Raw genomic sequence first — 27,127 nt, forward strand, 5'->3', positions numbered from 1 at the left:
AACGCCTGACTGCAGTTGTCTCTACAGTAACCCATCCTTGTCTTAAGATACGACTAACGGGATCGGGTGGTCAGCTGATCTAGTTGACACATGTCATCGTATCCCAACTGATGCTCATACTGTTGATCACTGGATTGTCCGGTCCAGATTATTTACAGACTGCCACCATATAGCTGGAATAATGCTTAGGGGGGCTTTCAACAACAACCAACCAACTTTAGGATGTGTTAAACACAGTTTCCCTTTCTTTGAGCGGAGCGGCATGTTTTGAAGGTGGTGATCAGATCAGAACAAACTCTAATTCAGTTGGACATGGTATCATTTGAACGCTGGTCAAAGCTGCGTTGCACCAAACTTACTCTTGTGGGAAAGTTTAATTTGTACGCCGTTATTAGCAATATTCCAACAGTGTCACGGCGGGGAGCACAGTATATAATAGGTGTTGACACATTGTACCCATCTAGGGAATAGAACCCGAAAGCCTTAACCAGTAGGCTACTCCAGCGCTCCTGCACACTCTAAACTGGCGTAACTGCACACCCACAGTCCGCCGAATATTCAGCATTTTTCGGTTGTGGCACCTGTCAACGGCCACATTGTTCGATGGCAGATGTGTCACTTAAAGTATTTCACAGGCTATACAGTTTTGTGTGAACAGTAGTCGGTGTCGATTTGTGGAATAAAAACATATGAACCTGGAGGGTTGAAATTCAACATGTGGAACTGATAAACATGGTACAAAGTTCAGGACTGAATAATAATTTTCAGCACCAGTCTAATGTTTGTACGTAACGACCCGTAAAGATCCGTGTTGAAATTAAATTAGTGAGTGAATTTAGTTTTATGCCGTTTTTACGCGAAGGTCTGTAAATAATAGAGCCTGGACCAGACAAACGTATGATCAACTGTATGAACAATATATACTGATCATCGATATTAGCACAGGCAAACCGTAGCGCAAATGAGGTTGCGCAGCATAGAACATATGACAAGTCTTTGCATATGCGAGCTAAGCGTAAGACTTGTCATTTTCTCAATGCTGCGCAACCCATTTGCGCTACAGTTTGCTTGTGATATGAGTAATTAGATACGATGACATAGGCTGATCCTGAGCACCTGATCCCGTTAGTCTCCTCTTACGACACATCCGGTTCTTCACAGGAAGGTAGATCGATGCTCAAGCTATTGATCTCTGGACTGCCTGGTCCAGACTTGAGGATTTACAGACTAGAATATTGGTGGATGCGGCGTAAAACTAAACTCACTCACCTAAGCAATGGTAAATGATCATTCCGGAACTCCTTGTACACCTCCTGACCAAGGCAAACGGTATGGTGTGCACTTGCAATATTCCATCTATACGACGGTTGTCTGTAAATTATCTTGTGTCGACACGACAATCCTGTGATCAACATCATAAGCATCGATCTGTGCAATTGGGAAACGATGACACACCTCTTACGACAAAGATGAGTTACTGAAGATCGATTCTCACTCGGATCTTCAGGGGTCAGACTGTATGGAAGATCATTCCGAGCCGTGACGTAACCAGAGCTACCACCATAAATCACACATGGACATAACCTTTCGTGCACAGTGTATGGAAGACGCCCTACCGAAGCATATTAAATATCGGGTTAAAACGACGATGAACTGACGTACAAAAGAGTTACACACCAGCTTCTGTGGAATTTTAAAGGAAAAAAAATACACACATGGTTAAAATTATGTAACCTTTCTTTTGTACATCAGCTTATATGAACCGAGATTATGTCAGTTAATTCGAAACCGAATCACGAGGGAGCGACCTAATACTTCCCGGAATCCAGAGTACCACAAAGTCTACTTTGAAGATTACTCTATACAAATATCAAAGTACTGAGAAAATTTGTTGTTTGACTGAAAACGTATCGAACATAAAATATACATACAGCATTTTCACTTGCACCATTGTATTTCATAGTGTTTACGTGTTTGGTTTGTTGTTGTAAGAAGCGCTCAGTAATAGTCTAGCTATATGGAGGCGGGCTGTAAACAATCGATTCTGGGCCAGACAATCCAGTAATCAACAGCATGATCTATCAATTGGGATACGATGACATGTGTCAAATAAGCATGGGTTACTATGACCACTTCTGACCCGGATCATCACAGGTTATATGCATATCAAATACAATTTTCTATGCTAGCTTCGTAAAGCACTGTGGGCGATGGGATAGCCCAAACGTTACAGCGTTCGCTCGCTACGATGAACATCTGTGTTCGATTTCCTACTATGATACTCACTTCTGGTGTCGCCAGCCGTGATATTGGTAGTATATTCCTAAAACGGCGTAAATGTTAACTCATTCGTTCACTCACTCAGTAGAACAGTAGTGAGTCAGTTCGGAATATCGACTCTATAAACTTCAAGGGTAAATACACAGCTGTTTAGCGTTCGTTTTACGACCTGTATGCTTGTTGAGCGGAGCACTTGTCAACACCCTACATTAACGATGTTGAAACAAGGTCTATTTCTTGCTTCATAATGTATGTTTATGTATGTTTTACGGCTTTAAACTGCGTCAATGTGCTCGCTCTAGTTCGATTATGCCTTGTCCTCTGTATCATGTCTTATTTTCTTATACACTACAGCGAGCACGGGTGGCCTAAGGGGCCATGGCGCCGACATAGAGGCGTCCCCGTGATTGTGGGTTCGATTTTCTGCTCCCCACCGCCCGATTTGGATTTACATTTTAAAAATCTAAAAACTCTTTCACATCCAATCACAACTGTTGGAGGATTCATCAGCGCTTAAGGCTCTCAACGCAAACGGCTACTTAAACGACTGAATCTGATTTATAGTCGTGTGTAACCTTGCGCACCGGTGTCAAGGTCAATACAGGGTAGCCTGGGCGTTGCTGGTGGGTAACTACAAACGCTCTTGTATTTACTTAAGCGGATGATTATAAGCGCATGTTGTACGTCTCCCTGGAGGCAAACTGATACCCGATGTTCTGCCAATATTGACACGACCCTACCGGGTACCCATTAAGTGGATCTTATAGGGAGCAAATACGTAAGGGGGATTATAAGCCATAACTCAACAGAAAATGGCTTATCATGAAGGGAGGTGTGGCGTAGGGGACATTGTCATATTGTATAGAAGAGAAGGCATCATCTATATGTATTGATTTCTATTGATTGATTTCTAAGTCAACTGGTCAAATTTACAGCCGGTTAATGTATATATCACACAGGACTATGTAATTCTCCTCATGGTTACCATGGCATGCCAGTGATGTGTGTATATATGTATATATACAATGGTCAGTCTGGTGATCTGGATATCGGCGCTAGACATTAATAGCGCCGATATACAGATCGCCATTTCAACTGGCCAAGGGCGCTTTGTTTTCTCTTTGGATGTCTATCACAACGGGACATCGTATTTTCAATCTCAACTCCCTGGGGATCATACAAATCTTGCAGCCTACTAGGTGCACTGAGTTAATGTGGCTTTCCAATCCTTGCGAGATACCCTTTTATAGCTGGATGGACTGGGACACACAGTCACAATACTTTGTCCATGTTTACTGCACGTTGCTGTACCCGCTGCGAGGTGTTTGCATGTATTCGTGTGGCCGCCATCTGATCATATACCAACGGATTCGTGGGTTCTTTTAAGTGCACAGGGTTGTGTGACAACACTGAAAGAGTCTGAACAGAATAGTGACTCCAATTTTTTGGGGGGAGGTTTTTCACACCCGGTCACAGGTGGGCTCGATCCCGGCACCTCTGAGCTCGCTGGATTGCTAGCCTGTGCTAGACCGTGCTCCAAGATAAGATAAGAGTTACTACAGATGCTATAATGTTTACATTTGTGGATATAGTCCTGGCCTGCTAGACCGTGGCTCATAAAAATACCGTCGGGTCAGTATATCTCCAGTCACTGGCCCGACTGACAAGTGAATATTCAGTAATTCAGACGTGTTTTCTTATTTTTATTTTTTATATTTTACCTTTTTGTAATGTTTGGCTTAGTTTCTAGAATCACATTTCGGACCAGTGAATTAATTTGTGGTAACGTTTAGGCATGCCTATCCCGACTGGATAGCAAAATATAGAAACCTTTTCTCACACTGCCCTCTGGTGCCAGACTGGTACCCGATGTTCAATCAATACTGACAGCAACCGATCCATAACAGCATTGGTTGCTGACTGCCATTTCTAACTCGCATCGTCACGATCATATGTAGGCTACGGGGAATGATCGCCTGAGTACCTCTGTGAAACTGAACACCTTAGGGGGCACGGGTGGCCCAGTAATCTGAGACTGATGTCCCTGGATTCGGACCCGTACATTGCATTCCGCATTCCTACCGTGGATAGACATACATTTCCTTTTGTTCAAAAGCAATACAGTGATCAGCGTTGTCTACGCAGCACATCAGGGCCCACTTGCACAAAGCCACATTAGCGATACGACCATCTTAAACCAATATTGGAGAATGGGAGTAACGATCATTGTAGAGCTAAGATCGCATTGTGCACGTGGGCCCTGAAAGATTGTCGCAACCTCGCCCTAACTACGGTCACGAAAACCTTGTGCTGCATGCGCCACACTGACAAGGCGCTGGTTGAGTCTATTCGACTTTGTAAGGAATGCCTCCATTACGAAATTTGACACACTTTGTCAGAACAATGTCATATGCTTAAGCTGTTTGCCCTTGGAAGCAAGATTTAATTCCATCGACTTTCAGCCGTAGCTTGATCTAAACAGGTCACTCACTCGCCATTATCGTCCCGAAGCAGATGGAGTCGGGGACCACAGTGACGTCACAACAGCGCAACGTCTCATCTGTCTGTTTAGCACTCAAACAGATTCTGGAATACCTTTGTGGCAGATGGCTCTTAACCCTTGTCATGGCTACGTGGACGGTCATATCTTCAGCGAATTCAAACATGTTTGTTTTGTATCATTTGCAATTGCTAGGGGCAGCCAGGTCCTATATTGTCGTTTAACGCGGGATACATCGCTTTCAAATTATTTGCCCCGACGGACAGTGCTGCGATCGTCATCAAATAATTATGTTGACCAATACAATTATTCGTACCGAAAATATTCGACCGCTAATGACCGTCGTCAGTTGCAGAAACTTCCGACCCCATTGCGCGATCACGCCATTTTGACCCAAGGGATTCTCGTAATACGTTGGTGTAAAGGATTATGGGTAAACACTTTTTCACGAGGATCAGTGACCTTGACCGAGTTCCGACAGCCGGATATGACTGGCGTTGGTGACCTAGTCTGTCAAAGACAGTGATTTTTGGAGTCTCTGAAATCAGAGCATTTAAATACAAGTTACACTTCACCCTGGTTACAATGCCACAATGGATATGGTGTCATGTGTTTTTCCCAGAAAGGATATCCTACCTATAATACCCTGATAATAATGCCAAACCGTATTTAATGCCACGTGCAAATAGTTTGGGGAGCAAAAATTCATACCGTAATTGGTTAACTGGCATGACACAAATTAATTGACCAAACTCATTAATGCTTTAAGTAGTCTTGTAATCCGAGATTGGATAACACTTGTGACAATAGACGTCCTGTCACCTACATCATCAAGTCACCTGCAGCTACACGCTTGGATTATCCAGTCATTCAAGTTTCATTACAGAGACACCAGCTCATTCGCCTTGCTGACTGCATAGGTCCTCTAACAGTCCAACCTGTTTATAATGCCACCCTGGTCATTATATGAGGTGTTCAGTAAGATTGGGCTCGGGGAACATAAACAAACATCGAGGGTACATCAACCTATGTTCCCCTCGTGACCAGTGAACAATGTATTTATCATACCGAACACCTCAATGGGTATTGGGTATCGTCTCGTTCACTTCAGCCAACCTGAGTGAATGAATCGATTCGATTCTTGCATCTTACTGTTTTTCCCACAGGTATTGTCATAGTAAAGTCGCCGCGATGTAATTCCCGTCTTAATATTCACAGGGACCACATATGAACGTTATGGCAGAATTTACTTATTGGAATGCAAGGCAAATCTTTTCGTAGACATCGGTAGATTTTGCACACGACACACGAATCTTCCTTCCATCGATTTACATTCGCAAAACATCGGTAATTTCCGTGCATCATAAGTGATTCAATGTTATTCGAGGTAAAAAATTTTTTTAAAAAACAAAACAAAAAAAAAACAACCAGGACTACATGAAGTACGGAATGAGTTGCCGTTGGCAGCAGGGTACATTGAAATGTTCTTGACTTGTAAGTGGGGTACACTGAAAGCAAAAGAACGCTTGACCAATCAGAAAACGACATTTATGAGTGAGTCAAGATAAACGTGTATATGTACGTCGTCTGTGTGCGTTCGCTACTATAGCTATTTTAAAGTTTAAAGTTTAAACTTACACGCACCAACCCCATCCCTAAGCCCCTAGAGATTTTGCAGCAGATTAGCTTTGATATCCATCATGGTCATACAATGGCATCATAATGGCGTCAGTAAGGTTTCATTCCTGAAACTGAGGGTCTTCATTTTCAGTGTGAAAGTATGAGTTTTGAATTGTCAAATTACTTAGAATTTGCCTTGTGTCCTACGTCTCTTTCAGATCTGTATGACAGACTTGCACTGTGGGTTTGTAACGTGCTCGTTCGTCAAATCGTTGTTCGATTCCCCGTTCTGGTGTCCATTGTCGTAAAAATGATAATCCTGTGAGTACTTGTCAGTACCACATGATAAAACGACTCACTAAACACACATCTCGCCACTAACTCATCACACCACATCATATTTCAACACTGACACTCATCGAGTGTAACTCACGATGCCATAACTCACCTGAACCACTCCATGTCAAGAACACACAGTCCGAATTGTACCCTAGACACATCGTGATGTGTGATACCTTATCTCACCCAGAAAACAGACACCCACAAAACATTATTACATGCCTATTTAATATTGCGACCGCAATACGAGCCGTGAAGGTGAAGGTCCGGAGTAGAATAGGTCTTCAGCAAAACCATGCTTGTTATAAAAGGCGACTATGCTTGTCGTAAGAGGCGACTAACGGGATCGGATGGTCAGAATCGCTGACTTGGTTGACACATGTCATCGGTTCCCAATGGCGCAGATCGATGCTCATGCTGTTGATCAATGGACTGTTTGGTCCATACTCGATTATTTACAGACCGCCGCCATATAGCTGGAATATTGCTGAGTGCCGCGTAAAACTAAACACACTCACTCACTCACTCACTCATTACGACCGCATATTACGGCGCTCTCGGTCGAATTCCGAATAGAACGGCTGCCGGATCTACTTTTTCGAATGTTCGGCAGTAATCGGATCCTTCGGTTGTCACCTGCATATTGACGTCATTTTCTGGATCTATAATAGGATTCAGACTTGTTGGAAAGTTGTTTTGTGTCAAATATATTCTGTTTTGTTTCTTTCAAGGTCAATACTTGGCATGCTCTAGATTAATGAATTAAGTTTGAGGAAGTGGATATCACGTATACAGGTGGGACACGCCCCTTGCACGGACTGATACGCCTCTCTGTGGAACTTTCAATAGTGGCGTATTGAGTTGATGAAACAGTCTGTGTCGTCAAAGTGTATGTAATAAGTACAGGGCGTCATGCTAATGCACCTGGGCCTTATGTTTTGAACTCTAGGGTGTCACGGTAAGAGAGGAGAGAAGTCGTTGTTCCTTCGCGTTTAACACATGACGTCATAATGCACTAAGGTGACGTATATTTTATATTTCATCTAACTCTCTCTCTCTCTCTCTCTCTCTCTCACACACACACACACACACACACACACTTTACATTAATTAAAATGCCTATACTCTATCCTTCACAGACAAGCGCACATAGTTACACACACACAGACAAACATTAAACATATTTTCAGGTTCTGTATTTATATTTCACCCTGCGCGCCCACGAACGCACACACATTTGACGCATCCTGACACATCCTGCATAAAGTCATCCGAGGAAACAAGCGATGCGAAAGATAACAAGATAATGGTTGCCTCAACGTAAACTACAAGGGTGGTTTGGTATCATTAACTGATCTACAAGCCTGCGGGATATTGACTCTCTTAACGTGATCAAAGGCATTAGTCACATGGCCGTTTAGTCATCCTGTCTGCGTTCTTTATACCAGTAGACCCAAGTCCTAAAAGTGTGAGTGAGTGCATGTTGTTTAATGTCGCATCCCCAAGCCCCAGTGACTGGAAACAAGAAAAACAACTCACATTATTACCCAGGTCTTCGGAGCAGTGTGCACTCAAATTGTATTCGCAGAACCCAGAGGACTATACAACCAAGCTGGCGTAAGAAATTAAATAGCCCCATTATCAAGTCTAATGTGGTTAAAGCTTTGGTCTGAACCAGGAAATGGGTGCTCACGGCGCTAACTGAGGAAAGATAAATCTAAAACTAAAAGTTTACTGATTGTTAAAATAATTTCTTTCGGCCACAACAGAAAGGAATGAGAAGTCTTGAGATTTAGTGTCAGTTTGTGCCAAAGCCCTACTGTAGGAACAGGGTTTACTGTATGGTGATCTTTGAATGCTTATTGGTTAAATCCGCACTTGGTTCTTATATAATCAACGTCCCTAATATCATTATCTGGAGGGCAATGAAAACAGTGAACAGTTCCCTTTGCATTCAAAGGTAAAATGTGCCTACACATACACAAAAGGATAGGACTCAGTGTGCAACCCTGTCTTGACACTACGAACAACGTGATTCCTCTTCCAAGATATAAACTTCACGTTACAGTTACACGTTAATACACGTCTTGACATTTAGTCCGACAATATCATAGATCACACAGAACAGGGTTATCAAATGCCAGAGCTACAGAGGCAGTGTGAAGAGCGTGGCATAAACATCTTTGAATTCGAGCTTCTACGGGAAATAAACCAGGCACCATATGTAAAAGAACCATCCTTATCGAACCGTTGGCGATGTTACTGGGAGCGTCGTTGATTACGTCGGAGAAAATAATGTTTTTACACATAATGTTTGCTAATTAAATAGATGAAAGAACTCTAAGTGATTTATATATGAAACCTCGATGATAAATCAAATTATCCGAATTCGAGATACGAACTGTATTAGCATAAGACTAATGTGCTGATGAGGATTCGGTAGAGAATCACGCAAACATTATCTCAAATGATTTAGCGATCAGAACAAAGATTCTTTGCGTAGTATCCGGTAAGTGAGTGAGTTTATTTTTACGGCGCATTCAGCAATATACTTATATGGTGCCGATCTGTAATTGATGGAGTCTGGATCAGACAATCCAGTGATCAACAGTATGAGCTTCGGCCTTGGGAACAGATGATATGTGTCAGCCAAGTCAGCGAACCTGACCACTCGATCCACTTAGTCAGCCCTTACGAGTAGCATAGTCGCCTTCTGTGGCACGCATGGGTTGCTATTCTGTCAAGGATCTTCACGAAATTGGTATCCGATAGGATCCGAGTTAGAAATGATCTTCAGCACTCCAGTAATTGTAGTGTATTGCCGCATAAAGGCCAGTGACTCGCACACAAAATACATTAACTGAATAACACGGGGACAAGATAATTTCTAACACAGTAATTAGGTATTCAAATTGATTTTCAATTAGACAGTGATTCCTCGATTCATTTTGTTAGTAGAGATTAAGTTTCAAGATTGTGTTCTGAGAAGAGAAGTACAATGCAAAATATCCTTTTCTTAGGTTATGATGGGAAGGACATTCGGGTACAAAACAATATCTGTTTTCGATGGAAGTCACACATTAAACATACTCTTTCTTCAAGGGGTGTTTATATTTGTGTTTATCTTTTTGTATGAAGGAGTTCGGATGATTTGAATGAAAGACGTGATTCTCTGGCCGTAATGGTGGACGAGTAGTGCGGAGTGTGGCGTTGAAATAAATAAATAAATAAATAAATAAATAAATAAATAAATAAATAAATAAATAAATAAATAAATAAATAAATAAATAAATAAATAAATAAAAGACAACAACAGAAAAACAAGCCTTGTATCATTACTATTTTGATAGTGATTCATAAGCACGTGTTTATGCTATGGTCTAAATTTGTCAAATGATTTTGTTTTCAGGAGAGATTTCTTATGGATGATGTCTATTCAGGGGAGACGACGGCCATCCCGAACGGTCAGTGTTTGCAAATGACCTTTCAAACTTTTACAAGAGATATGTCATTCCATGGTCATGTCATCCTATTACTGACATTACTGGTTTGCAAAGAATTTCCGACCAAACTGTCAAGAATTGATTGCTTGAAGTAGTGATTCGACCAAGAAGTCCAGTTGTCGCCCTTGTTTTGGGAGACTTTTATCGGCGCAATGACTTGCTGTGGTGTCGTAGAACCTCAGAAACTGGAGACAAGTTTGGTTCAGTGATGAATCACGATTTCCTTTTCACATGCAAGATAGAAGACAGCGTTTCTCGTTGTAGAAATGGACGTTTTGCCCCTAATTGCATTCGACTGGTCGACAGATTCGGTATAGGAGTATGAAAGTGTGCGGTGTGATATCCAGCGCACAAACATCTGATGTGGAGGTGGTTCAAGGGAATTTGACGGGAAATCGGTACCTAAACGAAGTCGTTACGGTGTGACAACTTCATGGTCCGCTACTTTGCCAGTTCTAACGTCAATCTCTTGCCATTGTCTGCCCGATCAACAGACGTAAACTCGATAGAACACCTATGGGCTGAACTCGATCGACGTTTACGTCAACGCCAAAAGACGCGCACAAATGGCCATCACATTGCAGGAAGGGTGGGTAAGAATTCCATAAGGTCGATTACGTCGACTTTCGTAGTCTGTGCCGTGACCGTGCCGAACAGTAATCGCTGCGAATGGTAGTCAGACTAGTTACTGACTTTGACACCATCTTGTGGACTCAAGTAAAAAGAACCACAGAAATAAGAATTTTCATCTCTTTACCACTGAATTTGCACGAAATAATTGCTCTATAACTAAGGCAGTAAATTTTGTTAAATAGCTTACATTTGAAGAATGTATATACATTTTATAAATCTGTTATGCCGTTTTTTCCTTTCACTAACCTCCAATTCATAGGAGACGACCCCCTTTTGGAAGACATTACCTGTTTATTTCACCGGGACGATGCACATATTAGTTGTTCTCCCGTAAGTATAATTAGCGATTTGAATTGTGTAATGTGCCTGCTGTCGCTGGACAGAGACATCTGGAGGCGGATAAAATACAATACTTGTCCTGATTATGTTTCTAGGTTTGTCGGCACCCAAGTCGATGTTTCCAGGACGGTGGCGTCAGTCTGGTCGTTAATTACTAAAGCGATCGCTTGTCCTGGGTTTGATTCCCTACAGGGATACAATATGTGAAGCCCATTTCTGGTGTCCCCCGACGTGATTTTGCTGGAATATCGCTAAAGGCGGTCACTCGTTCTTCTCCAAAGATGTACTTATATCCCTTTCCTCATATCCTCTTCGTCACAAACCTTAATCTGAGATACCGAGATATGAGTGAATACAGTATTACGCCTCTTCTGCTCATAGTCCTGCAATATCACGAGAGGTGTCACCGGAAACGCACGTCCCAGGGGTTAATAACACAAATACACACTGTTTTCCCCATACATCAGCAATTTCCCTCTCTTGAAGGGCAGTGGAGGTACTCTAAAGGTTAAACATCGTCCGATGGTCATGCTGAAGCCACGAATCTGATATTCCCCACGTGTACACAATTTGAAGCCCATTTTTTGTTCCCCCCTCTCCACCCCACCTCTCTCTCTCTCTCTCTCTCTCTCTCTCACACACACACACACACACACACACACTCCACACACTTCGTTATATTGCTGAAATATCGCTAAAAGCGGCGTAAAACCATACTCTTCACGGTTAAAGAGTTTCAGTGTCTGAGAAAACAACCTTTGTAATTCTACAACGTTTCAGGACATTGTCTAACATATATGTGTGATGTACACTGTCTTAGATTTCAAGTTAGGGGGCCATTAACCTGATATGAACCAGTAAACTGTTTGCCTCACAGTAACAAACCTCTTACATGTAAACGAGATAAATGAGAAAAAGTTAAACCGTGTCGGTGTTTTCTAAACAGTCAGTGTCACCTGTCGTACTGATGGTGTCTACTGTTGCAGACATCAGCAATTAATCTCCCACATCACAAGTGACGATACCCCAGATACCGCTCGTCGCGGCGGGGATTCGTGACGGCAAGCACTACCTGTATTGTAAATATGTTACCAATGTATCCCGCGGGGTGTATGCAACATTGCTTTTTTCAGTTGTCAATTTCATTTCGTTAAAATAAATCACTTATACATATTTATTCTGAGGAGCCAAATACCATTTTTAAAAAACACTTTATTGTTCTGGCAATAATCACTTTGAAAGGCGGTTTGTATGATTGAGAAGGTTTTCGCATCACCGCTTACAACGGCGTCAGCTAGGAAATTCAGAAACTACCAGGCGTGTATAGGACACAGAAATAGTGCAACTTTCAAAATAACTATTACGACAATAAACTTGAGTTAAGATGTATGTAAGAAGTACATTCTATTTCCCTAAGCTTATATGCAATGGCGTCTGCTTGAAAATTGAGAAACGTGATAAGCATATTTTTAAATGGATACAAGAGACCTGTTTTGAATGAGTTTATTATCCAGAAGATCTTATGGCAACAAACGTTTGGTACAAAGATTTGTAACGATTAAAAACTGTTATTTCGCTTCATCACCTTCAGCGGCCACAGTGTGAGCCAGCGAGGAGTATCAGAATGTGTCTGTTATTGAATTTGTGAAGCAGTTTAATCCTTGATCCTGCAAACACAAAAACAGTCACATTTTAGGGCCAAACTCGAAAGTCATTAAAAGGTTTACTCGCGGTTATGTTTTGAAGCCACGCTTCGAAAATTATCCTTACAAAGCCAAATTTAAAAAAGTTTAAACCGTAAGGAAAAAATAACATTCTGGAATGTCTAATGGATAGCTCAGACTGCATGGCACAATGCCAAGTATCCTCCGTTCAAATGTTTGTCTTATTCAAGTGAGAGAATAAAGATGATTTTCGACAGGTTAACCATCGTCCTGATAACTCCATGCAAGTCTGCATGTCTAGAAAATGTATGTATGGCACTTACGACTCTCTTAGCGTTAAGACAGCTTCGAAAATATAGGCCGTGATTATATAATAAGAGCAGTCCTCGCTTGTTCCGGATCGCCAGATATACTGTTGTCAATGGAGTTGCGTGAAAAGTTCAAAATGTCCATATTGTCCCGGACCCGTGAAGGTCCCGGGGTAGAATAGGCCTTCAGCAACCCATGCTTGCCATAAAAGGTGACTATGCTTGTCGTAAGAGGCGACTGACGGGATCGGGTCGTCAGCCTCGCTGACTTGGTTAACACATGTCATCGCTTCCCAAGTGCGCAGATCGATGCTCATGTTGTTGGTCACTGGACTGTCTGGTCCAGACTCGATTATTTACAGACCGCCGCCATATACTAGTAGCTGGAATACTGCGGAGTGCGGCGTAAAACTAAACTCACTCACTCACTCACCCGTATTGTCCCATCGTCGTCGAACGCGAGGTTTTAATTTCATCACGTGGAAAACGAAAATTATTCGTGAGAAAGAAGTCAGTATTTGGGGAATTGTTTTTCGCGTGTAGGTTGTGACGCGAGTGTTTTAACCACTTTAAAAATTCTACAATGCATATATTTTTAGTCAGTTTGTCAAAAGGACAGATGTAAGAGTCAGTTTGGAGAATGACATTTTGTAAATTGTACAAAAGAGTCGTGTTTTAATACCGTTCATGGCCCTTGTTAATGCAAAACATCAATCGTTTCAATATAGTATCAATCACAGGTGTATATCAACTGACGAAATGATATCAAAACTGAAACTGACAGAATCCAGTGCTTGTACTTTCTGTAAAACGAGTATCGGAACCATAATATACATATTCTATGAATGTGATATTGAGATTGGAACAATGTTGTTGAGTGGATTCAACATAAAACCAGTCTAAGTAAACTTAGTCTCAGTGTATTTCGTTACACTCAATCACTGAGTCTAACAAAACCTAGTAGAAGGTCGCGTCAGGTAACCTTTAAGCGGCCAATGGCCGTCCAATCAAACGCGAGACGGCTAAATAGGTTTAACCAATCAGACAACGGCTACTATTTAGGGAATGGAGGGACTTTCAAAATATTCAGGTCACTGACACAGATCTCTCCACAAACAAAACTCCGCATATAACACAATTAGTTGACCTGCAGTATATGCGCTTTTGGGACATGGTTACCATTAGCTAATATTTCCGGAAGATGACTTCCTTGAATATTGCCCAAAACACTATTTTCAGCGACTCTTTACTCACCGTTGTCATGGTTGTAGGTATGCATCACCCGGAAGCAAGCGTAAGCTAAATAGCATTCGGAATCGTTCGGGTACGAACCTTTTCGAGATAAAACCTTCAAAGGGTATGTGCCAATGTCCACATTTGTGATTTGGTAAGCTGTGTTCCGATTGGTCAATCTCAAAGGTTATCTGACGCGACCTCCCATAAGGTTTTGTTAGACTCAGTAGTGGAGTGTAGCGAAAAGTACTGAGGAGAAGTTTACTTACACTGACATAAAACAGGCACCATCATAACTTACATATGAAAAAGATATCATTTTGATACCCAGAGAAAAGAAATGATGTCCCCAATTGTATCATTATTATTACAAAATACAATATTAAAAAAAAAATGCTGCAAATTTGGTCGCTTGTTGTTTAACGCCACAGTCAGCAATATTCCGGGTATTTATGGAGACTGGATGTAACAATCCTGTGAGACTGTATTGGGTAGGTCACCCAGCAGTATCGGTCACCGAGCCTGACCACGCGGTCCCGCGGTCCATTCCATTTCTAACCCGGATGTTCACGAGTTCGTATTTTATACAATCTGTATACAAATTCAACAGGTATTGTTTTCATATCCCGTGTGAAACTCTTTTTTAATGATGTTTACAAGGGTCAGATTGATCACACCTTAAAGAATGGGATAACAGGCCAACCTGGAAATGTTTTAGTGGTCTTTGAATCCAACTCTCGATGGTTGCCACTTGACCAAAAGCTATTCTTTTCCTATTTCTTTCATCACCGATTTTTGTTCGTAGTTACAGTTTATATATTCACATGTTTTGATAAAATTCAGCATAAAGAGGGAAACTGGTTTTTCTTCAATCATGAACCTTTTCTCTTTTTTGGTGAGCCTTCACAAAATTCAGGACATCACTATATATTTTCAAATCACGCAAGCTTGTTTTTGTTGGTTTTTTAAAAAAAGGAACAGTTCTTTTCTTTTTATTTTTTGCCAACTTCCTGAGTATATGTACTTGAAAACATTGATGATCGGGTGTCGTAATAGGGTTCTTCTTTGCTCATAAATTAAAGATTAAACTTATGTGACATTAGCTTAGATAAACCATGGATAAAGTGTTACTATATACGTATTATAAACGTAACGCCACACTCTGCAGATTGGACCAGACAATCCATGTGACTGGTATCATGAGGATCGATCGATACCTCAGCCAAGACAGCGAGCCTGACCACTTGATCCCGTTAGTCGTCACTTACGACAAGAAGGGGTTGTTTACGACCAATTACGTTTTATAAACGTTTAAAGGGTATCGACACCATTTAGAGTTGTCTGGTGCTGATCTAGAGATGTGTCCCCTGGGAGTGTCGTGATTACAGGATTCTCAGCACCGTTTCGTCGAAATGATGTCAGAGACTTCGTCCCTTTGGGTTCCCCGATAAAACTGACACTGTCAGTCAACTTAGTCACTGTTCATAACGGCGTAAAACAGCACTCATACTACATACCAAAGGGGTAGCTCGGTGGTTACAGCGTTCGCTCGTCACGCCGAGGACCCGGGTTCCATTCCCCACGTGGGTATAATGTGTGAAGCCCATTTCTAGTGTCACCAGCCGCGATATTGCTGGAATATTGCAAAAACCTAACTCACACACTCACCACCCATCCACTATCAAAGACGTGATATGTCGAGTTTATAAAATCGAGGCCAAAGGGCAGTCCCTGCATGTGACGAAACATATGTTGTCCCAACACCGGGTCATCTCTCACAGATAAGGCAGATAGTCGTTCAGTTGACTGTGATGTTCATTTCAACTTTGGCAACGCGGAAAACGGCAATATACGTGTATATATATTCATATCGGATGCAGCAACAAAATTCCTTTTTGTGAGCTTAAGATGTAACATCAATATACTTTTACGGAAACAAAATAAATAAAAATAGCCTTATTTGGAAGTAAATCACATCTGGCGAACTTTTTGAAATCACACAAAGCATGCCATCGATCATCACTGAAGCAAATAAAGGGGATATAGACCTTCCGTGGATGTAACAGAACACAGATGGTACGTAACACGTAACGGAGCGGCTGGACACCCAGATATCAGTATACCCAGCGGGTTGAGGGTGTCATCTTTCTACGGGTACTAGGGTGGGTCCAATTATCACCCCTTGAAACTTTCATCATGGCAGTGCAAAAGCCCAATATCTACTAACACTGAATTCCAATGACCCCGCGGTAATGGAAATTCGGAAAAATAAAAAAAATATTTAAAGAGTTGTAAATTAGCCCTATTTTATGAATTTTTATGTATCTCAGTTTTTATTACACATACATATTGCATTAAATTTTAAATACCGAGTCACCAGGTTGCGTATAAAACCTAATCACATATCTCATGTTCCAATTCAACTGTCGTCTTCTTAGCCTAAGGAGGCATGAAGTCTCCTAAAATGTATTTCCTCTTTCTTATGTGTACGCTTAAAGAAGGTAACCGTGGTTTGTCTCGGATCAGTTATTGTCAACGAAGGCTTCAAGAAAATATTCCATCACGCGTTAATAAAAAAATATTTAAATCCATGTCGTGACTCAAACACTACGGCGTGAGAGAGAGTGAGAGAGAGAGAGAGAGAGAAAGAGACGTTCGCACAGACACACGTATGTACTCGTAAATACTCGTGGTTAGTACGTATGATGCAGTATTTGACAGTATATCCCACGCGTATTCGTTTGTTGTATCACGCCCCTACGCATTGTGGTGCTCGTTATACTACAGGGGACAAGATATAGTAAAGGGCATATCTTTGGCTGAAGTACTTTAATAGGCCCATGCTGTAAAGTCATAACTCAGTTTCATAACAACACGCGAACTGCTTCCACGGTCTCTCTACATACATTCGATAAGTAGAGGATGAAACGCAAGTATCATGTATGTCTGTATGTAAAGGACTTACCAGTTCCAGCTGAACCTTTTTCTTTTGTTTTTCCTGCAGCCACAGGGATGGGATCGGATCACAATCCATCGTCGATAATCCACGAAATCTCCGATAATCCAATCAGATGACAACACAGGTATCCCCCAGCTGGTATTCTAACACTTGTACACACTCTGGTCCACTTGGCCCGTAATACTCTGATTACAAGTGTTTCTTCATATTCACCTAAGCGGCCCCATACGTAGTATGACCTAACGCGTTATAGGTGATCGTCAGTGTATCCACACGTGTTAATAGTACCCTGCTGTAACGCCACGACAGGACGAGGTGTGCGCAGTTGTCATGTACACTATGACTTCCTGATGAAAGAAATAGACCAGCATGTAGTCCTGCAGGTCTTGTTTATGGTCGATGAGGTAAAGTCGAGGAAAACTTATGACTGAGTTAACAGTGTGTGAACAAAATGCCACGTTATATCGAGTAGTGTGAAATATACTCCAGCGTCGGTGTGCTTTCTGCAGCTGTTGTGACTATAGGCGGTTGGATGGATAACTGTCGAACAGTAGGTAACGCTCTCATCACATGTGACTTGCGATATGTAAGGTGTACCGTAAATCTTCGAGGAAAGGCGTGTTAGAATAAACGTTTGTTTCTAGTGTTACGGTTAATCAATTGCCGTGACAAAAAGTATGTGAATCCCCTTTCAATGAGCAAAATATAACACAGATAAGTCTTAAATATTCAATAATATATTGAGCAAACAATGAGCAAGTTATAATGAATCACAATACAGATTTCTAGTGCAATGCACTTAAGTCACAAGTCTAGTGAGTGAGTGAGTTTAGTTTTACGTCGCACTTAGCAATATTACAGCTATATGGCGACGGTCTGTAAATAATAGAGTCTGGACCAGACAATCCAGTGATCAACAACATGAGCATCGATCTGCGCAATGGGGAACCGATGACATGTGTCAACCAAGTCAGCTAGTCTGACCACCCGATCCCGTTAGTCGCCTCTTACGACAAGCTGAGTCGCCTTTCATGGCAAGCATGGGTTGCTGAAGGCCTATTCTACCCCGGAACCTTCACGGGTCCACAAGTCTAAGGTAATGGGTCACAAATATAAAATATTAACTCACTAGAATTTTGGCAATTTACATAGAAATCAGATATAGTAACTGGAGGCAATTTCCACAATATGTAGTCCGGCGTGGAGTGTCAGTCTTGAATGTGATGTTGTTGACAAACAGGTGTTGATAGGCAGAGGCTGAATTCCTGTGATTCCGCAAAGTGCGTCTGTTTCGCCATTTAGTCAGAACATTCGCGAACAGGAAGTAAACAATAGATTGCCAAGGGCAGGTAACTGGACCGCTATCAAGAAGGCCTGACGCTAAAAATACTATTGCCGTTGAACGTATATGATATGAAAAGTGACCCACAATCCACTCACAAAACTCGAAACATTGTGACCCTGTGATAACTACCACTTAATCAATGATAATGCAAATTACAGAAAACACACACTCGTAACAGTAGACATGCACAATTGTCTAAGGTAGCAGATCATAGTCTAGGCTTGCCTCTTCGAATGATTTACTGCTCACTCAGGGACCAATGAAGATCCGGGTTAGAACTGGTCTTCTGCAGCCCATGTTTTAAGATGCAACTAACAGGATCGGGTGGCCAGGTATCCTGACATGCTGACTTGTCGTATCGTAGTCTAAATCTAAATTATTAGCACTATCCCAACTATATCAGTGTCCACACAGCAGGAATGGGCTTCACACATTGTGCTCACCAATGTGGCTGTATCGAACCCGGGCTTTCTGCGTGGGGTAGTCTTGTGATTAAAGCGTTTACTCACAACGCCGAAAGCCGGTTCGAATCCCGACATGGATACAATGTGCGAATCCCATTCTCACTGTTCGGAGATATATATTCTTAAACGCTGTGTGTGTTTTGTTTTTAACTCCACATTCACCAATAATCCAGCTATATATGGCGGCGGCCTGTACGTAATCGCGTCTGAACCAGATAATCCAGTGATCAACAGCATGAACATCGACCTACGCAAATGAGACACGATGTGTCAACCAAGTCAGCGAGTCTTACTGTTTTACTGAAGACCAATTCTAACCCGGATCGTATCGGGTCAAGCGCTATGTAACTCGGTCAGTCGTTGTTCGGGACGATCTGGTGGATATAGAGCGTTATCATACCTCGACAGCCTGATTCGTGTCTCTTGGTATAGTCTACTCAAGCTGCTCCTTGCTTTGTTACCGACAGCAGAAATAGTTACTACTGACATGCTTAAGACATCGCTCACTCTGTAAAAACTAATTCGGTACTAGGGGGACCACCGAAAATTGGTTTGACTCAATTCACGCATGGATGCAAAAGACCCCGGATACTACGCTGTAACCGTTATGCAGCCCCACCGCCTCGACTTTCTTCAGGGGAGTGAGTGAATGAGTTGGGTTTTGCGCCGCCTTTAGCAATATTCGAGCAATATCGTGGCGGGGGACGCCAGAAATGGGCTTCACACATTATATTTCAATGTAAAACTAGTAATTAAACAATTTAAATATAGAATTCAATACAATATAAAACAGGCTAAAGGAGAGTTTGTTTTGTAGTGAGTGAGTGAGTGAGTTACGTTTTACGCCGCTTTTAGCAATATTCCAGCAATATCGCTGCGGGGGGCCGCCAGAAATGGGCTTCACATATTGCGCCTATTTTGGGAATCGAACCCGGGTCCTCGGCGTGACGAACGAACGCTTTAACCACTAGACTACCCCACTGCCCCGTTTCTGCAAGGGAGGTGTCAACATGTCATGATCTTTGAAATCAACATGTGGTCCACATTCATATCAATGGCCTGCTCCATTGTAGTAACACGATAACACTAGCTGTTAGAACAGCTCAATATTTACTGCTCAAGATAACTTTCATTTCTCTTCTATGGCGTCTTTCCAGCAACGCATGCAGGCACAAAGACATGTTACGTCACGCGATAGTGAGTTACAGGTCATCAACGTCTAGGTCTCTAACTGTGTGACGTCTTTGACGTCAGAAACCATGTGGGGCAACGCGTCATCTACGTCAAGTCACGTGATGTTATTGTTGTAACCGTCTTCATTAATGAATAGCCATCCGGACCGTGTACTGCGACTTTGTTGACATTGTTATCCTCTTACAGATAACCCCCCCCCCCCACACACACACACACACACAAAAAAAAACACACACAAAAAAAACACACACTACTAGTTTGCTTCAGTGAGTGAGTTTAGTTTACGTCGCATTCAGCTACATTACAGCTATATGACGGTGGTCTGTGAATAATCGAGTCTGGACCAGACAATCCAGTGATCAACAGCACGAACATCGACCAACGCAATTGGGATACGATGACATGTGTCAACCAAGTCAGCGAGCCTAACCACCCGATCCCGTTAGTCGCCTCGCACGACAAGCATGGGTGGCTGAAGATCAATTCTAACCCGATAATTACGAGTCTTCATGTTTATAGGTGTTTGGCGGTGGTTGTGACGGGTATTGTGACGGGTATTGTGACGGGTATTGATATAACGCGTGTGACAACCGGAGGATGTGATATGACATGCATGACGTTTTCATGTCAAGTTCCACGATTCATAAATGTTGTTGTGGCGTTTCATAACTCAGTGTGTGTGAAAGCGAATTCTTTTACAATTCACGTCAATCCGACATGATATGCAATTCTTAAGTGTCGGTATCAATTCTTATACGACACATTGTGTCAATCCGACTTCATGCACGACTCATGCTGTCAATCCTAGATAGATAAATATAGGGGCAGTGGGCTAGTGGTCAAAGCGTTCGCTCGTCACTCTGAAGACCCAGGTTCGATTCCTCACATGGGACAATGCGTGAAGCCACTCCTGGTGTTTCCCGTTGTGCTATTGCTGGCATATTGCTAAAAGCGGCGTAAAACATAACTCACCCACTCATATAAAATAGTTTTGCATGAGTGTTGGTACGACTCGCTTTACCATTCAAATGAGTGAGTGAGTGAGTGAGTTTAGTTTTACGCCGCACTCAGCAATATTACAGCTATATGGCGGCGGTCTGTAAATAATCGAGTCTGGACCAGACAATCCAGTGATCAACAACATGAGCATCGATCTGCGCAATTGGGAACCGATGACACGCGTCAACCAAGTCAGCCGATCCCGTTAGTCGCCTCATACGACAAGCTGAGTCGCCTTTTATGGCAAGCATGGGTTGCTGAAGGCCTATTCTACCCCGGGACCTTCACGGGTTTTTACCATTCAAAACACAGACACCACCAACAGCACTTACGCACAGGATGTTCTCTATGCGGCATAAGAACCATCGATCCATGGGGCTAATCATCATCCGAGCTATATGAAAGACGAACCAGGATGCTCCTCCACCCTCTGCCCTATAGACAAAGCTAACGTTATACACGGGAGCTTGTGTCTCTTTTGTATGCAGGTACACAGCGGGATGATGTTCCGCGTATCTACTCTAGTATTCGCATCGAACGTAAGAGTATAGAAATCTTAAACGATGTGCTTTACTGTGTCGGTTGACGTAACACGAGTATGACAAATCCCACTGAATAATGCAAAAAGATGAACGGTTTGCAAAATACTGTTCATTTCTCCACAGTTGGTTAACTTTGTATATGTGGACTTTCAGTTCATTAGTTGGGAGTGGGTCTGTGAATAGTTACCGGGTGAGTGTACAGTACGATGTTGTATAACGACGGATCAACTTCATTCGGGTAGGATGGTTGGTTGGGTTGTTTGACGCCGCACTCAGCAATATTCCAGTTATATGGCGTCGGTCCTCAAAATAATCGAGTCTGGACCAGCCAGACCGGTGATGAAGAGCTGATCATCGATCTACACAACTGGGATACCAAATCAGCGAGCCTGACCACCTGATTCTCCTAGTTCATGGGTTACTGAAGACCGGTTCTAAGTGACGGTTCATTTTCAATGACTAGGGGTGGTGGTGATGAATCACAAAAGAAGGGCCGAACCCTTTTGTTCAAGCCTAGGGAGAAAAGGGGTCATCAGTTTTGTACACGTGTACGGGTAGGGGTACACAATTTTGAACTTAAAGATATTAACAAATTATGGGAAGGGTGGGGGAAGGGACGTAAGTGGTTTTGTACTTGGGATGGGTGGCGGGTGGGTGGTGGGTGGGTGGCGGGCGTTTGATAACAATAACCACCATCATCCCACCGGATCATAAATTATAAACAATATCTAACCCGGACCCTAATCTTCAAGTAATGTCCCCCTCTCCACCCCACGCCCACCCCCACCCCCACCCACCCATCTGCTTGTAGGCAATGTGAAACAAAGCACAGAAATGAGATTGACAGGTCAAGACACAGACACAGAATTCGGGAACTGAACCAGAGGTCATATCGTTCTCCCATGTACAAGGTAGGGTAATATCCCCGTAACTCTCCATTCCTTAAAAATACTGCACCCTTGCCCCTCAGGGACCTCGGCTCCGTTATTTTAAAGGAATGGGGAGTCACTCGGACGTTACCCTATACGGAAGAAGCTCTAATTAGCCTTGGATAATCGTCTTGCCTTGCTGAAGATGAGTCTCGTAGACTTACGACTCAGAGGTATATGGGGATATTGTCTCAGACGTGGTTGGTTTCCAAGTGTTGGAATAATTATTTATATTTCTGTATATTTCTGGTTGGAGTCCCTCTGTTTGAATATTTAAACATACTTCTGAAAACAAATATATTTCTTTCTTTCTTCAGTAACCGTTTTCTGACAATGTACCTAATACACATACAGAAGAGAAAATAAACCAAACTGAATTGCTGACATAAAAAAAAATAAAGATGAAGTGTAGCGAGTTAGACTGTTTGTTAGATCGACACAGACTATAAGTTAATCCCCTATTGTTATAGGGATTATCGCGCATCAGTGATGATTTTACTCCGAACAAAAGCCTCCGGCAAAGTGGGAATCCCCCAAGTTTACTGTTGAATCATTTGAGAGAACATGTCTATTTTTAACGGTAGCAGAGAAAATGTTACCCATGTACATATTTGTCGAAACGTGTTATGTGTACAGCATTGAACAAGCGAATGAACTGATAATTGTTCTGCATTTGTATTTGTCACACCTTATGGGAATTACGTTATGGGGGACCATATTTCACGAGAAGCAAAATTCAAGAGACACCTATTGTGTATAGAACAATAGGTGGAGGGTAAACGAAAAGACCCCATTTTACTAGGGGTCCAGCAAACAGGTTTCAATAACACAGACGATAAGCATGTTACACACCATAAATGTTCACTACCATCACTTTAGTATCTTGTATGTCACTTGTATCAATACAGAATGAAGACGTCAGACAAGGTCACGTGGTGTGCGACGCCATTGGTCCTGGAGGGCTTGTGCAAGTTGCTGACTGTTTTGTGGTGAAGTAGGGGGTAATCTGTCTTGTGCATCCCGCATGTGCTCGATCGGGGACATGTTTGGAGAATGTGCTGGTCACTGTTCACGTTGTTTATCTCGTCGCTGTAAACGACGAACAACTCGATCCCAGCGCAGTCTGTGACGTCTGTGTTCAGGGCTCAACACCTTTACTTCGAAGGGTCTGAAGGTTCTGATACCCGCTGCCAAGAAACGTCTTGCCACCATGTATCGACTGACACTGTTATGAAGGGAATTCAACGCTGATGACGTTAGCGCCAGGAAACGGTTTCGCAGATGTAACGTGATCATATGCCGGTCTTCAGCGCGGTTTCGCACTTCCTGAGGCCCGTTTCACAAACTCTCGTAAGCCTAAGATCTCGTAACTTTTCTCGTAGCATTTGTACCTGGCATATCGTAACATACTACGAGAAAGGTTACGCGATCTTAGGCTTGCGAGAGTTTTGTGAAACGGGGCCCTGGTCTGTCCTGTGTCTGGGATGTCTGTCTGTAACGTCGCAGCAGTCAAGATGCGACGACACGGGTGCAGCCGTAGGTTCTGGCAACGTTGGCGTGTGTCGACCCCATCTGGAGCATACCTGTGGCCCTCTCATGTTCAACTGCTGGTCGCTTTTCAAACTGGTTTCAAAATATTTGTTTTAGACTTTTATACCCTGTGGAACTCTGACAGAAGCCCCAAATCATGGTTTATGCAATTTACCACAAAGACGTTTTATTCACGACGTGCACCTGGATTGCACAACAGCGAATTACAATGTCATATGTTAGCGGCTGCAGTCTTTGGAACTCGCCCCTCTCAAAATATGAGGTTCACTTGAACATGCTCTTTCTACGAATGATTTCATAGAGTGAGTGAGTGAGTGAGTTTTATGCCACTTTTAGCAATATTCCAGCAATATTACGATGGGGGACACTAGAAATCGGCTTCGCACATTGTGACCATTAGGGGAGTCGAACCCGGGCTTTCGGGTTGACGATGGAACACTTTAACTACTAGGCTACCCCATCCCCACTGATTTCAGTGAGCGTCACACAGCTTTATCACACAGATACGCTGGAACAGGGCAGTACTGTCGTATCTCATATACAGTAACATAGACTTACGGCAGTCGTGGAGCTACGATGGATTTGTGTTCTTGTTATATTCCCTCAGAACAACAATGGTCGTAATAGCTACGCTACTTCGTGAAACGGGGCCATGGGCTTCGTTCCTCAAAGCGATAAGATGATCACAACTACCATGCTTTAACCAGAGTATGAAACTCCCAAAGACACACTCCAGCGCAGCGATGACTTAACATAGCATACTATACTGGCTCGCCGCATGGAACTCTGGGAAGGACAGTGTCCCAAAGATTTCAGCCATACCACAGGGCTGGTTAGATGTAAAACTTGCTACTTCTGACCAAAACGAACGTGCCCACAAAATATTTTCTTACACACGTCTAAGTTTTAACCCGACCTTGGGGCTGGTGAATTTGATAATCTGGGAGTCCGTGCTGAAAATAACACGTCCCAGGAGGTAGGGCAGACAGATATTTCGAACGTTTACGACTTACGACTGTCGTACTGCGATCACTTTGAGGAACGGAGCCTTGGATTGCAACACTCATGGTCGAAGTTCATCGGTAACATTAGCATTTCTGTATTCGGATTTGGACCATGTGTCCGTGTTGTTGTTTAGACAATTGACTTGTCTTTGCGTGTGTTTGTGACGGGGGCTACGGATGGGCCACTGTTTGTGATTGGTACACCCATGATACACTGCTTTTGGGAGGTATTCGTCATGAGGTGATGTATAATGGGGTGTAACGGGGCGTTCCAAATTATTGCAGTATGACATTGAGGCGCATACCTATGTTGGTCGGTTGGCTGGTTGGTTGTTTAACGACACACTCAGCAATATTCCACTTATATACGACTTTCTATAAATAATCAAGTCTGTACCAGACAATCCAGTGATCAACAGCGTGAGCATCAATCTACACACCTTGGAGTGAGTGAGTTTAGTTTTACGCCACACTCAGCAGTATTCCAGCTATATGGCGCCAGTCTGTAAATAATCGAGTCTGGACCAGACAATCCAGTGACCATCAACATGAGCATCGATCTGCGCCATTGGGAACCGATGACATGTGTCAACCAAGTCAGCGAGCCTGACCACCCGATCCCGTTAGTCGCCTTTTACGACAAGCTGAGTCGACTTTTATGTCAAGCATGGGTTGCTGAAAAACCATTCTACCCCGGGACCTTCACAGGTCACACACTTTGGATATGATGATCAACCAAGTCAGCGAGCCTGACCAACCATTCCCCACAGTCGCCTTTTACGAGCGCAAACGTGTGTGTTAGAGTGGACTAAGCGTGAAATATACCAGTTAGTGCCAACAAACTGAGATAATATGCTACAGTCCAGATGGAGGGGCGATGGGGTAGTGTAGTGGTTTAAATCGTTTTTAAATCACGCCGAAAATCCCGGTTCGATTCCTCACATGGGTACAATGTGTGAAGGCCATTTCTGGTGTCCCTCGCAGTGATATTGCTGGAATATTGCTAACAGTGGCGTAACGCTTAACTTACTCCAAATACTAAGCGAAAGTGGTCGCTGCATGGTTCAGTCAACGCTCTCGTCGTAGCTGAGGTGGACGCTACTCCACCACATCGACATATCAACAGTGTGAGAAGACAACACTACAGAATAGCAGATGAGCAGATAATATGAGGATATATTGCACGGCGTATAGAACGCGTAGCGTAGCCTGTCCCACTGTCATGAACCATATCTGTTCCCTTTCACGTCTCAAAATCGACAAGTCTATATTCTGCTCAGGACCAGGATCTCCCATCCACTGGGGCTCCTTTTCAACTGAAATGGTGTCGTGTCCATCAAAAGTATGTGTTTCACAGTCTGGGTTAATCTTTGTGTAGCACTGTTACTTGCCGCCTATTCTGCAGATATTGCATAGCTGTGCACCAGTCTAGGAATCACTGAAACGTATCCAACTGAAAATACGTGCCCTACCCGCTCATTGTGGTTCGCCAATTTACTCAGTTGCCCAGCCATGTGATTGCGCGGGAAACCAAGAATTATTTATATAGCGCACATATCCATGCACCTAGTGCTTGCTCAAGGAGCTGGTATATGGTTCCCTCGATCATTGGATAGAATCGTATTATCAGTCTCAACTCCCTGGGGAGTATACAACTTTTGCTGCCTCTAGGCGCACCGAGTTTTGTTGTGGCACTCTCAGCCTAACGAGGTACCCAATCC

At 42.8% G+C, this 27,127-nt stretch overlaps 1 protein-coding gene across 1 annotated transcript in view; it reads right to left on the bottom strand.

Moving 5' to 3' along the window:
* The window catches only part of LOC137256365 (5'-AMP-activated protein kinase subunit gamma-1-like), a 372,719-nt gene extending 354,949 nt beyond the window's left edge, over positions 1-17,770 (bottom strand). Inside the window, exon 1 of the mRNA XM_067794188.1 lies at positions 17,385-17,770. Coding sequence (XP_067650289.1) covers positions 17,385-17,453 — 69 coding nt within the window. The 5' untranslated portion in view covers positions 17,454-17,770. The remainder of the gene's footprint in view (positions 1-17,384) is intronic.
* Between the last annotated feature and the right edge of the window lie 9,357 nt (positions 17,771-27,127).

The sequence above is a fragment of the Haliotis asinina genome, chromosome 11 (assembly GCF_037392515.1).
Source record: "Haliotis asinina isolate JCU_RB_2024 chromosome 11, JCU_Hal_asi_v2, whole genome shotgun sequence".
NCBI classification, from domain to species: domain Eukaryota; kingdom Metazoa; phylum Mollusca; class Gastropoda; order Lepetellida; family Haliotidae; genus Haliotis; species Haliotis asinina.